At 40.1% G+C, this 13,021-nt stretch overlaps 1 protein-coding gene across 7 annotated transcripts in view; it reads left to right on the top strand.

Annotated features, from left to right (window-relative positions):
• The first annotated feature begins 3,252 nt into the window (after positions 1-3,252).
• Positions 3,253-13,021, top strand: part of cacna2d1a (calcium channel, voltage-dependent, alpha 2/delta subunit 1a) — a 101,071-nt gene continuing 91,302 nt past the window's right edge. For 5 of the 7 annotated variants that reach the window (XM_039791758.1, XM_039791755.1, XM_039791757.1 and 2 more), the window contains exon 1: positions 3,253-3,563. In XM_039791758.1, the coding sequence (XP_039647692.1) occupies positions 3,484-3,563 (80 nt within the window). In that variant the 5' untranslated portion in view covers positions 3,253-3,483. The remainder of the gene's footprint in view (positions 3,564-13,021) is intronic. The other 2 variants (XM_039791753.1, XM_039791759.1) reach the window with 2 other exon arrangements.

The following is a 13,021-nucleotide window of genomic DNA, read 5'->3' as shown; positions in this document are numbered from 1 at the left end:
CACACACACACACACACACACACACACACACACACACACACACACACACACACACACATTCCTAATTCACTCAGCAGCCCAACCTTTACATCAACCCCTCTGTCGCTTTCTATTACACACACACTTGCACTCTTGATTCAACCTCTTTTGCTGCTCTTTTGTGGAAACATGACCTGAAGCAAACTGTACCTTAGTGGTCCACATGTTCAAATAAAAGAGCAGTGAACCGAATAACTGAGAACCACACAACATTTACACATAGTTGAATCTAAAATTCTCAGCAAAAAAACTGTTGTACAATTGTAGCCAGTTTTTAAGCTCTTAACTAGTTTTATTTATTTTCAGACTTACTGAGAAGCACAAGGTCCATCAGTGTATAAAATAACACTCTTAGAATCAAAAAACATGACAAATACATTGCAAATGAAATACAGTTAAAGCCTTTTCCATCTTAGTATACTGTTGCAGGTGTAAAAGATAACATTAAAATGTTCCATGTAGGGGATGTAGTTTATTGTGCATGCCGGCTCACTGTCATGGCTTACTGGGACACTTGATGGAACATTGTGAACAAAATTAGTTTCACTTATTTTTTTTCCTGCTATGACAAGTCAAAATGTCTGTTGCGAAAACGGTCCATTGTTTTTGGCCACCTGGTGGATGTAAGTCTAATACTCATTCCCCTTTAAGCTCTGTTTGGTTCTCCACCAACTCCTGAAGAAAATATCTAGTTTATTTAGCTGCTAAAAGCTTCTCTATGTTCACCAGCTATAGTTCCTAACTTTATCTGTCTACTGTTTGGTTTCGGGCAGGTCACTATAGAGGGGTTTGTAAGAGCATTTTTGCTAAACCTAAACAGTAAAAATGTGGGCCGTAAAACAAAAACAATGAGCTAAAAGATGCAAAAACGCTCCGTCGACCTGAGCAGAACAGATAAATCTCTAATGGGTTTGTCACTACTAGTGACCCCTGTAACATTACACATGATCATTTGATCTATTGTTGACATAGAAATATTGGCCCAATCCCAAAGTCCGGACTCACGGACTCACAGACTTTGGTGCGCGTTCTCGCAAAATTCGTAAGGGTTTAGTATTTTCCTAGTGTCGAATTTCAAAGGGCGTGAGGGTTTGAGTACAGCAAATTTAAAGTTAAACATTAGAGAGAACCACACTGGGTGTCGATAATCTGATCATTTATGGGAATGGGATGTATTTAGTCAAACTGAATTTGCTGCTTTTGTGAAACAAACTAATCCCTGTGAAAATCCCATATAATCCTATTTCAGAGAGTGTTGCATTTGCTTGCCTGGTTTAAAAACAGAAGCAGCATGAGGGGATTGCTGTTGGATCGTGTGGCAACACAATTCATATTTTAAAAACGGGCTTGTGGCATTTAGTTATTTATTAACTGATAATGTCCTCACTAAAGTGCGTTAATTTCTGTGTTCTCATATATCTATTTATAATACATTTCCAAACCATCAGTGCTCTTTCTATCTTGCTGACACTCGCTCTTAACCTGCCTTGCCTCTTCACGGTTTCTCTGTAAACACTCCTCTCCCCAACCTCTGAGCCCTGCCTGGCAAAAGGTCCCAGAGGAGCAGCTTTTTTATGAGTTATAGTGAAACCGGAGTGAGGGAACATGGCCAACTATTTGCACAGTGAATCTATTTGTGTGATTCATATAATAGCAGGTGAGCAGCACTTAGTCTTGTTTGTCTGCTTTGACCCTCATTGGCAAACCGTGAACTCATATGCATACAGACATCCATATACACACAGACAAGAAGACAAAGAATAACATCAGAAATAATAACCATTATAATAAGTGAGAAGCTCTGAGGAAATTAGTCGGAGATTTGTTTTGTATCTGACAAGGGGATTTAGAGAGAAAATGTATTATAAAGTACAGTATATTCTTCTGGTATTTACCTTGCTGATTGTCCCAGCAAAAGAAAATGTCACCACATATTAAATTTGCCACCACAGCCCTTGGAGCAAGTGGAATTTATTATCACATTTCTGCATAAGTTGATTCACCGTACTGTTGCAAATTAAATGACGGCTTATAATGATATACATAATAAAATAGAGAACCTTTATTAGATGGGAATTGTGAGTTTTCCTTGTGATGTTTGGCTGAATCGGATGTGCACAGCAGTCAGGTTTAGGGCCCGAATAGACATTCGGCAACACGTGAGTAGATGCAAGCATAGTTGTCCTCATCTGCACTCGAATCCCACCTGGTATATGGTGCTTGTTATCGAGGATGCAGAGGAGGGAGAACAAAGCCCTTCAAAGTCAGCTTTTGCAGGTTTAATTTGGAAAATGACACACATTCAAGGAGGAAAATGTATGTGTCATGGTAAGAAATAGGGTTCCACGCTCCGTTGGAGATGTGAACCACGTAGACAAACGGAAAATATATTCTAAAGAAACAAAACAAAACGTTAAATTCTTCATCAGATTAGTTGCTGTTTGCCCTGTGATGACCATCAGCTGGAGGTCAAATAGCCTAAGGTTGATAAAAGAAGACCTGCCCATTAATCTGAGTGACAAGTGTGTGCAGTAGACCGGAAGGTGTCTGATAGTGTCATAGGCCGTGTTGTGCCAAATGTCCGGTGCTTGAATGACGCGAGAGTCATGCGTAATTGTTGCTGCGTGTGTTGGGGGAAAGAGGGCGCCCGGAAACTCATTAGTGCGTCAGAAACACAAACACAAAAAAACACTGTAAAAAATGTAATTCACAGTAATCCACATTTCAAAAGTGTCCATATTATGACATTTCAATTTGTCTTAAGACGTGTAATTCGACCATTGGATTGAATTAGTTCCACATTCCCCCACTTTTGTCAGAATGTTCACAGAGATATTTGTTTAAATCCGTTGAAATAAAGCAGAATACAGAATTACACATCACTCCAACGACATTCACAAAAGGACAAATGAAAAATGTTTTAAATGCATGGAAGAATAAAAGATTTCACCCACTTTAACAGACTTCCCCACGTGTTAAACAAGAACCTCGCTGCTAAATGACGGTGAGGATGTTTTTGCTTTTTTTTGCAGTGTGCGGAGAGGCACCGCTCTGCTCTGCCGGCCAAGCTTAAGATCTAAATGCGCCCTCCCCTTTTCTCCTTTTATTGTTTTACACACGCCGTAGACCTAATAGCCTATCACACACACACACACACACACACACACACACACACACACACACACACACACACACACACATGCACGCACTCACGCCCGCACGCACGCACACACACACACACACACACGGCTGAACCAAAAAAAGCACACTCCTCAACTCCACCGGTGGGGGGGACACAGACACCAGATGAGATTTGTTTCCAAACGCGCACCGATGGCGGTGTGAGGCGTTTGGCTGAAGTACGCACGGCGTCGTGGATTTGTGAAAGATTTTTGTGCATCTTCTTCCTGTTTGGATCCTGGTTGCGGGGAAATAAACAAAGCTATGGATTACTCAGTCTGCTTACTTTTACTCCTCTCAACCATTTCGTCTGTGTCGACCGGACAATTCCCAACAGCGCAAATGTGAGTACAGCTTAATAACCGCCTGTTGGCTTTTGAAAAGTCTTGGATAAAATATGCTCTGTGGCAGAAATTGCAGCCTTGGCTTTTTTACAGTGTTTTATATTTCACAGTCGAGCTTTATTTTCAGAGTCGTGTCTGCTGTTCACTAAAATATACAAGTTGTATTTTAAATATCTTCAATTTGAACTGTAAATTGCAGTTGCTGGAACATAATCCTTGAAGCGTTTTAGCAGAGAGCGCGTTCTTCTTGCCAAGCGATGATGATTGCACATTACTTCGAATACAACTTTACCCTGTGAAACGCGATATTTAAAGCTACTATCCATTTGTTACCCGCTAGCAGCAATGTGACATGTGGCTTGCTGTCAAATAAATCATCTCAGAAGGTAGACTGAGGTCTTATGGCTCAGGGGTTCCCAAACTTTTCCTGTAGCATGTCTACATAGGCATATTAGATCACCGTTTGTCGGAGGGATAAACCTCTAAGAAGGTTTTTTTTGTGGATTCATTTTATAGTACGTGACAGTTGATAGTTTATGTCATTGTTTTCTATCAAAAATGCCAAAACATTCACTTGATCCAGCTTTTGAAATGTGCAGTTTTCTCTGTCTTCTGTGATTATAAATTGAATATCTTTTGATTTTGGACTGTTGGTCAGTCAAAACAAGCATTATGAAGAGGTCTCCCTGGGCTAATGATGTACATTTTTCACAATTTTCTAAAATGTTATAGACCAAATGATTAATTAATGAATCAAGAAAATAATTGGAAGAATAATCGCTGACCACATTTTGCAGACCATGTGAGCAACTTGTGACACTTGACAAACTAATTGTTTTTAAAACTCCCACTCAGACCTAACCTACTGGTTTATTTGTAGGTGCAGTTGTCTGCCATGTTACATTAATAGATATGTGCATGATTTAGACACAAATACTTCTTAATGGATGTATAAGTACATATTATTTCCAACATGCAGGCTAGTAGTTCAGCTTTCCTATATTATTTATTGTCCCAGTATGTGTGCTTCAAACTATAAGCTGAAAACATTAAACTTGACCTGCTGGATGGGTTAACTCGAGAAAAAGAAGAGGTATCACTCTCTCCGTCTAAATCTGACTCCCAACCTCTATATTTGTAACGCAACATTAATAGATGTAACAGATGGTATACCCACAGTTGTTAATTTAAACAAACATGTAGGTTTGAGAGCCTGTTTCAGCTACCATGCTGCACCTCACACTTAATCAACAGGTTTAAGATATTCCAGATGGTTCTTCTAGCGGAGGCCGGACTACAGCGTTTAGTTTTGAATGCAGCCCAAGTACAGTCCCCTAGAGAGGTGGTGAGCCATGATGGCACTCAGCCTAATGGCCAAGAACAATGATGTCAGACTAGCAGAGTGGCCGGCCCACTCCCTATATTACATGGGCACTAAGTGGATTGATCTGTGGGTTGTGTACATGATATTCACACAGGCTTGGCAAGCTGCAGACCCACTTTCACTGACATAGTTGACTTACTAAGTAGAATTGGCAATCCGTGCAAGAAAAACAATTATTAAAATTAAAGATTGGCAGGAGCTTTTCGTTTGAATTAGGAAAACTTCTTTTAGAAGAAAAGACGATGCCAGAATCAAACTCTCAAAACCCTCATTCGTCTCAGGGAGTTTGTATTTTCACATGTGCTTTTTAGCCATCAGTAATAATGACAATTGTTTGCTGTGGAGGAAAGGTATATTTATATTGGTATAACGCAATAAGTATCTGAAATTCTTAATGTTTCCCTTTGTTTGACTGCAGCCAGTGTTGGTGCACTCTTGTGATGATGATGATTTTGAGTGACAAGCTTAATGTTGACTCCTCAAGGTGAACGTCCCAGAGAGAAGCAGAGAAACTATAAGGGCAGGGATGGAGAGACTGACCCAGTGTGTTTACTAGGGGTGGGGGACAAAATCGATACAGCATAGTATCGCGATATTTTTCGTGGCAATACTGTATCGATACACAGACGCCATGTATTGATCTTTTATGATAAATGTGTTGGTCAGTTTGTCTGCTTGACAATCCCATTTTGCAGCAATAAAATTGAAGTGAGATGAACAAATAGAGAAATGTATCTTTTTAGATAAAACAGATGTTGACAAAATTGTCCTTTCGAGACATCATTTGAAATTGGGAAAAATCTGAAGTTGGAAAAAAGGTAAATACATTGCAATATATCGCAGAATATTGCAATGTGTTTAAAATCGCAATAATATCGTATCGTGACATAAGTATTGGGATGATATCGTATCATGAGGCCTCTGGTGATTCCCACCCCTAGTGTTTACCTCCAGGAAATGTAGATAAGCAAGTTCTTAAAGGGCTAGTTGAGATTTTTGAAGTGGAGTTGTATGAGGTACTTAGCCATAGACAGTGAGTCTATTACAGTTGATGGTGGTTGGCATGCCCCCAATTGGGGGGCAGGAGTACCGGCACAGAAGCAATGTACTGCTGTGGATGGGGACAGCAGCAACATTTATTTTAGCCACCTTACAAAGGCAAATCTGAAAAAAATGTATATCAGTTTAAGGCTATGTTATATTTAAAATATTTGTATTGCTTTACCTTGCTGCCAGAAAACCCTTTCTGATGGGCAACTGAAGCTGTTATATCCTTCTATGCTATCTTCAAAGACACAAGACTCCCTTGACAAAAAACGAGAGTTGCTGGTTAATTTGTTTGTAGCTCAGTGTTTTGTGACTAAAACGGAGATTAACATACAGTATGTGTACACTGGCATTGCCATGTTCTTTCTTTCTCACCGCTCTATCTCATGGCTTGAAGTGTGACTGTATCAGTGGGCTCCATCTCTAACCTCACATGCCAGCATCTGTCTGCTTCAGATATTCATGTCCCCTCTATTTCTCACAGCCCTCCCTCCATCCCTTCTTACTATCTTCCTCATCGCTCTCCTTTTCAGGCTTGTTGATCCCCTGTCCATCTTTTTTTTACGTCTGTCTGGCTCCCTATGTATGTCTTCATCTCTCTCTTCTTTTCTTTGTTTGCCCGAAGGCAGATGATTAACATCATCGAATCTGAAATGCAAAGTCTGATGTCATAGACTTGTGCCCCAGAGATCTCGGCGCCAGCTCCCACATTGAGATAAAAAGAAAAGATGGAGTTGGAGAGAAAAAGAGACAACATGGAAACTCGGACGACTTGGCCTCTTTGAGCCCATAGGTCTATGGACATTCTGCTGCATGTGTACTGTTACCACCCTCACAGCAAAAAACACAAGGCTTGTCAAAATCTTTGTGTCATGGCGTGCCAGCGCATTGTGCTGACTGCAGACATCCAATCCAAGACTTGATCATATGCTTCTTTCTGGCGTTCACCTTTGTCACAGACAGACATATTTTGTCTCCATCCTCCCTTTTTCCACAGTTTCTGTCACCCTCTGCTCCATTTCTCCCACTCTTACTTGCAAAGGCTAACTAGATTTCATGCTCAACCAGCTAAAGAGCCATGCTTCACGTGTTCTCCTTGTCTCTGGCGATCAGTGGGCATAATGTGAGGCAGCACTTCATCTGAGCAGCAAGGGCAGTTCAGCGTGTGTATATACAGTATATACAATAAATAAATAAATAAATAAATATATATATATATATATATATATATAACACACACACACACACACACACACACACACACACACACACACACACACACACACACACACACACACACACACAGTACAGTACAGTACAGGCCAAAAGTTTGGACACACACTTTCTCATTCAATGCGTTTCCTTTTTATTTTCATGACTATTTACATTGTAGATTCTCACTGATGGCATCAAAACTATGAATGAACACATGGAATTATGTACTTAACAAAAAAGTGTGAAATAACTGAAAACATGTCTTATATTTTAGATTCTTCAAAGTAGCCACCCTTTGCTTTTTTATTAATAAGGGAAAAAATTCCACTAATTAACCCTGACAAGGCACACCTGTGAAGTGAAAACCATTTCAGGTGACTACCTCATGAAGCTCATTGAGAGAACTCCAAGGGTTTGCAGCGCTATCAAAAAAAGCAAAGGGTGGCTACTTTGAAGAATCAAAAATATAAGACATGTTTTCAGTTATTTCACACTTTTTCGTTAAGTACATAATTCCATATGTGTTCATTCATAGTTTTGATGCCTTCAATGAGAATCTACAATGTTAATAGTCATGAAAATAAAGAAACGCATTGAATGAGGTGTGTCCAAACTTTTGGCCTGTACTGTGTGTGTGTGTATATGTGTGTGTATATGTGTGTGTATATATATATATATATATATATATATATAAATAAATAAATATATAAATATATAAATATAATATAAATATATATATAAATAAAGGTCTAGAGTATTTCTATCTAACTCTCAGCAAGAAAGCGAATGAGCATATTGCTTAATTTCTTTCTTAAAACAAGTAAGCATTAAGGTCGAGCTACCGTCTGTTCTCAATTCTTTCTTTGAGAATATTATAAATCCGGTGTAATTTCCTTGATGGTAGTTTGGTTTTCTGCCTTACTTTGCCTTGCTTGATGTCTTTGTCTCAGTCTTGACACTTGTTACATCCCAGTAGCCACTGGGACACTGACAGTGGCCTGTAATGAATATGGCTCAGTTCGCACTTGAGGCCACCCATATGCATCTTATTTCATGGCCAAACTTCCTCTGGACCCCAGATGCTTGGATGCGATGTCTGCTACTGAACAGCTTGGTCAATAAATGTGATATATTGCAACAATAAAAACTATATAGAGATATGGAGATAAAGAAAATGATCATGACTGTAACCTGCAAAGCTGTAATCAGATAAATACTGGAGCCGTGATTTAAAACTTGGCTCGCAGCAAAGAAAACTTGTTAATGTGTCGTTGTGGCGCCAGGAGATTTGAACAAGAAAATGTGCCTATATTCCTGGAAAATCACACTGGAGCAGTCATAGTATCACACGTTGGTCTATTATTATTATTATTATTATTATTATTATTATTATTATTATGTCTGTTCTAATGAAAAAGGTAAAAAAAAGAGTCTTAATGAATTAGATTCCAGTGTCAAATCTAACTTTGATTTTGACACCGATAATACGGGGAGGTTTGAAGAGGATGAATCAGATGTAATGAGCAGATGGAAATAATCAGCTCAGGCTTGTATCGGGTTTCCTTTGCTGTGATTTTCAGCCCTCGGCCACGAGAGAGTTGGTGCTAGCAGGTATATTTCAGGAGGCATGCTCCTGCCTTTAGTCAAGCAGCTGGTGGGCTATATTTGTTACACACGCATGCAAGGGTGCAAGGTCATGAATAATGTTTGCTCTCTACTCTCACTTTATCTTCTTTCACCTTCTTACAATTTTTCTTTTGCCTTTTTTCTCACAAATTTTCCCTCTTTCATCCCCTCCTCCTCACCCACTCCCTTTGCCCCCATCTCAACCCTGGCTATATTTAAACAAGCCTCTGTCTTTGGGGAGCGGACGTTAAGCGTCCTGACTCAGACGTTATTAAAGATACAGGACAGGGGTATAGAGTGAATGGGGGCTTCCCATAAATCTTCCCCCACTGGTATTTTCTGGACCCCTTGTTTATGTGTGGCCTGTGAGTGTTACCTTAGTGTCTGGTTTAAGTTTCTCATGAATTCCTTTTGAGAAAAAGTTCCCGTATTACTTCCCTACAATCCTTTGCCAGATGGAAATTCCCAAGAATTTTCCGTTGCAGCGTTGCCTAGGCAACCTTTGGAATAGCTAACAGCTGGTTGGGAGCCCTATCCTGTACAGGAGGCACATCTGTATAATGTCATATAAAGCATAGGGAGTTTTAAGGCTTTTTTGTAAATCAGGCACGAGCCATTCCTTCCTTATTCCATTCTGTAAGCCTTTTGGATGTCTCAAGGGACATTAAGAAAGAGCCTTCTAAACTAATCAATAATCAGTAAAGTACAACAATGTTAAAAACACAAAATACAAAAAACAAGTAGTAGAGATGAAGGAGCAGAGAATGTTTCAGGTTTTTTTATTAATTTCAAAACTGCAATAAAAAAGCAGTTGAAAAATACATGTATAAAAACAAGTTTCCTTTTTTGCTCACACAAAATAAAATAAACAAATCAAAGCAAACCAAAACACAACCCCCCACAGTCAGTAATAAGGATTAAATACAAACATACAGACACATACACAGCATCTAAATTCGGCAAAACATTACAACAGTTAGTCACCCTTACAGAGTACAAAATAGGACATATTGCCAGGTTTAGGTCAATCTAGTCTTAGTCAGGAATATGTGAGAAACTAGTATTCTCAAAATATAGAAAAAAATGGGGCCCATACCTTCCTACATTTTTGAGATGACCTCCTTGTAGAAAGTCTAATTTTTTCTAATTGAAGGAAATAAAGGACATCTGCCAACCAATGTGCATGACAAGGGGGGGTTTCTTAATTTCCATTTAGTCTTCTCGCTAATAAGGTGACAAAGGCAATAACATCTCTATTAGATTTTGATAGGGAAGGTACAAAGGAGGAGACGCCAAAAAATGTGGTGAGAGCATTTGGCTCGATCCTCTCTTCAACTATGTCTGAAATAGTTTTAAAAATATCCGTCCAGTAGTTACGCAGCGATGGGCAGAGCCATAACCTATTAATTAGATTGGCTGGGGTTTGCTTACATTGTGAGATATAGCTTCGTAGATCCTAGCCAGCCTCTCTTTAGTGTAATCCGTAGGGTGCAGAATTTTGCACTGAATAAGGCCATGGCGCGCACATATTGAAAATGTACGCACACGACTAAGAATTTCGCCCCACAAAACCTCAGATAACTCCTCCCCCAAATCCTCTTGCCACAAGGCTCTTATGGGATCCAGTGGATCTGGATGAAGAGAGCGAATTTGATTATAAATATCTGAAATTAACCCTTTCAATGAACAACTAGGATTGAAAAACCTATCAAGAAGGAAGTTTGGGAAGGTTGTGCAAGCAAAACTACGAACTTGTAGGTATCTAAAAAAAGTGATATTTAGGGAGTGAGAATTTCTCTGAGAGCTGTTGGAAGGAAGCAAAGGTGGTGTTAATGTATAAATCCTGAAATGATACTATGGCTTGATTGGACCAAATTGAAAAAGCATTGTCTACAAGAGATGGAGGGAAAGTATGATTAGTGGCTATTGGAGCTTGGATGGAGAAAGATTGTAAACCAAAACAAAATTTGAATTGAGCCCAAATTCTAAGAGAAGTTCACAAGCACATTCTTACTGTACGGAGAAGTGAAGGATAAAGTAGAAGAATGCACTACAGCCTTCACTGAAACTGGTTTAGTAGAAAATGTGAAAAAAAGTTTCATATTGGAGCCAGAATTTTAGAATTCTAATATTAGCGTTCCAGTAATAGAATGTCATATTGGGGATAGCCAACCCCCCAAGTGATTTGGGTCTCTGTAAATATTGTTTACGCAATCTAGGGACCTTTTTCAGGCTACCCATACAACAGAAGCTGAAACATCAGGAGTTTTGTTAGGCTAACAAACTGATCTATTTGACAAATAATAAAGTTAACGAAATCCTGATCAGAGAGGAGGCTTGTATTGAGTCTCCATGGAACACGCCATCCAACACAGTCTTTAAAATAAACTGCCATGGACACAGGAGAATGGTCAGAAAGAACTATTGCTTCGTATTTACAGGATGACACCGATGGAAGGAGTTTGTTTTCAATAAGGAAATAATCAATACGCGTAAAAGTGTGGTGGACACTAGAAAAGAAAGAATACTCCCTTCCAGAGGGATTAAAAAAGCGCCAGACATCAGAAACAGAAAATTCGTTCATAAAGGCTCATATTATTTTGGAGGATTTTGATGGTGGACATCTATTGGAGGAGGAACGATCAATGATGATTTGCCCAGGAATGAAGAATGATAAACTTGCCCCACCCATCCACTCTTCAGCCTTGCCTGGTCCCTATCTCTGAGATGTGTCCCCTGTAAGTACACAATGTGGGCATCTAGGTGTAGATGCACGCCTGTGTTAACGTGTGCTTGTTGCCCTGTGTGCGCTGATGCACTCATCTGTTGACATTTCCAAATGCCTTCCTACAGTTGCTTAATAAAAGCGGACTTTCCACAGAAACGAAAGTATGTGTCATTGGTATGAGAAAAAAAGATTTTAACTGTGTCGTGCACGGGTCGGGCTCGGACATAAATATCTTATTGCCTGTCGGGCTCGGGCTGGGTTCGGTTACTGCTCTGTCGGATGCGGGCCGGGCTCGGACAGAAAAATGCGGCCCGATCCGCACTCTAGCGCACACCCCTCCTATAAATAAACACAATTGCCCTCTAGTTTTAAACACACTAAACAAGGATAAATAAGGAAATGCGACACATAAAAATGTAAAGTGCAAACTGCACTGTTAACAAGTTTTACAGAGTGCTGATGTAGAGAAAATAAACAACAGTAGCCTAGGCTAATATTAAAATGTCCTGGTGTTAGCCTTCACAAAAAGTCTCCATAAAAACTGAGAAACAAATAGGCTAGCATTATAAACAGGCAAAATTAGAATGTATAGCCTAGCTACAAAAATGATATCGACCTAGACTTATTCAGCCGTCTCTGGAGTAGCAACTTTCTGAATGTTTTTCTCAACAAACTCTAAAGTCAGGATCCTCAAACCTTTCAACAACGCCGCTTGGTAGAGTGTAGAGTAGCCGGGAAGCGAAGACCAAACTTGACATTTGGGCAGGAATGGAGCACTTTCTTCACTGCAGCAAAAGCGGCCCACCTCTTAGCCCCCGCTGGGGCGAAGATGGAAATCCTTTTCCCTTGGTTAATGAGAGTCTTTGCTTATGATGCGCGCCGTAGGATTTCGTTGCAGACTTGAAATTGGCACACCCTGGCGATAAGTGGTCGTGGAGGTTCCCCCTCCTTGGGTTTAGTGCGTAGAGATCTGTGCGCCAGGTCGAGGGCTGGCTTGTCTTGGAGACCAAGTAGATCTTGGAGTAGCTGGGCCGTGAAGTCAGTGGGTTGCTTCCCCTCTGAACCTTCGGGCAGAACTATCAAGCGTATTTTATTCCATCTCGAATGCCCCTCCGGGTCATCACATTTCTTAGTAAGGGAATCAGCCAAAGTGCTCAATGTAGAAACTTTAGCTTCGAGCTCCATTAGCCGGTCACTGTGATCATTAGCAGCGCGTTCTAGCTCGCTAACAGTTTCATCCACTGAACTGAGTTTTCTCTCAAAAGGCTCCAGAACCGCAGTTATCTCCCTTTTCACAGACTAAGACACGACCGTGTCAAATTTACTAATAATGTCAGAATGCATTTCTTCCATAATTTCCCTGATGTTGACTAAAAGGTTGCAGTCTGAGATCTCTTCCCCGAGAGATACTCGAGGCTGGGCGTTGCGGCCCACCTTGGAAGAGTCTGGTTTCGGTGG

The sequence above is a fragment of the Perca fluviatilis genome, chromosome 23 (assembly GCF_010015445.1).
Source record: "Perca fluviatilis chromosome 23, GENO_Pfluv_1.0, whole genome shotgun sequence".
NCBI classification, from domain to species: domain Eukaryota; kingdom Metazoa; phylum Chordata; class Actinopteri; order Perciformes; family Percidae; genus Perca; species Perca fluviatilis.
This window is presented reverse-complemented; position numbering and strand designations above follow the sequence as displayed.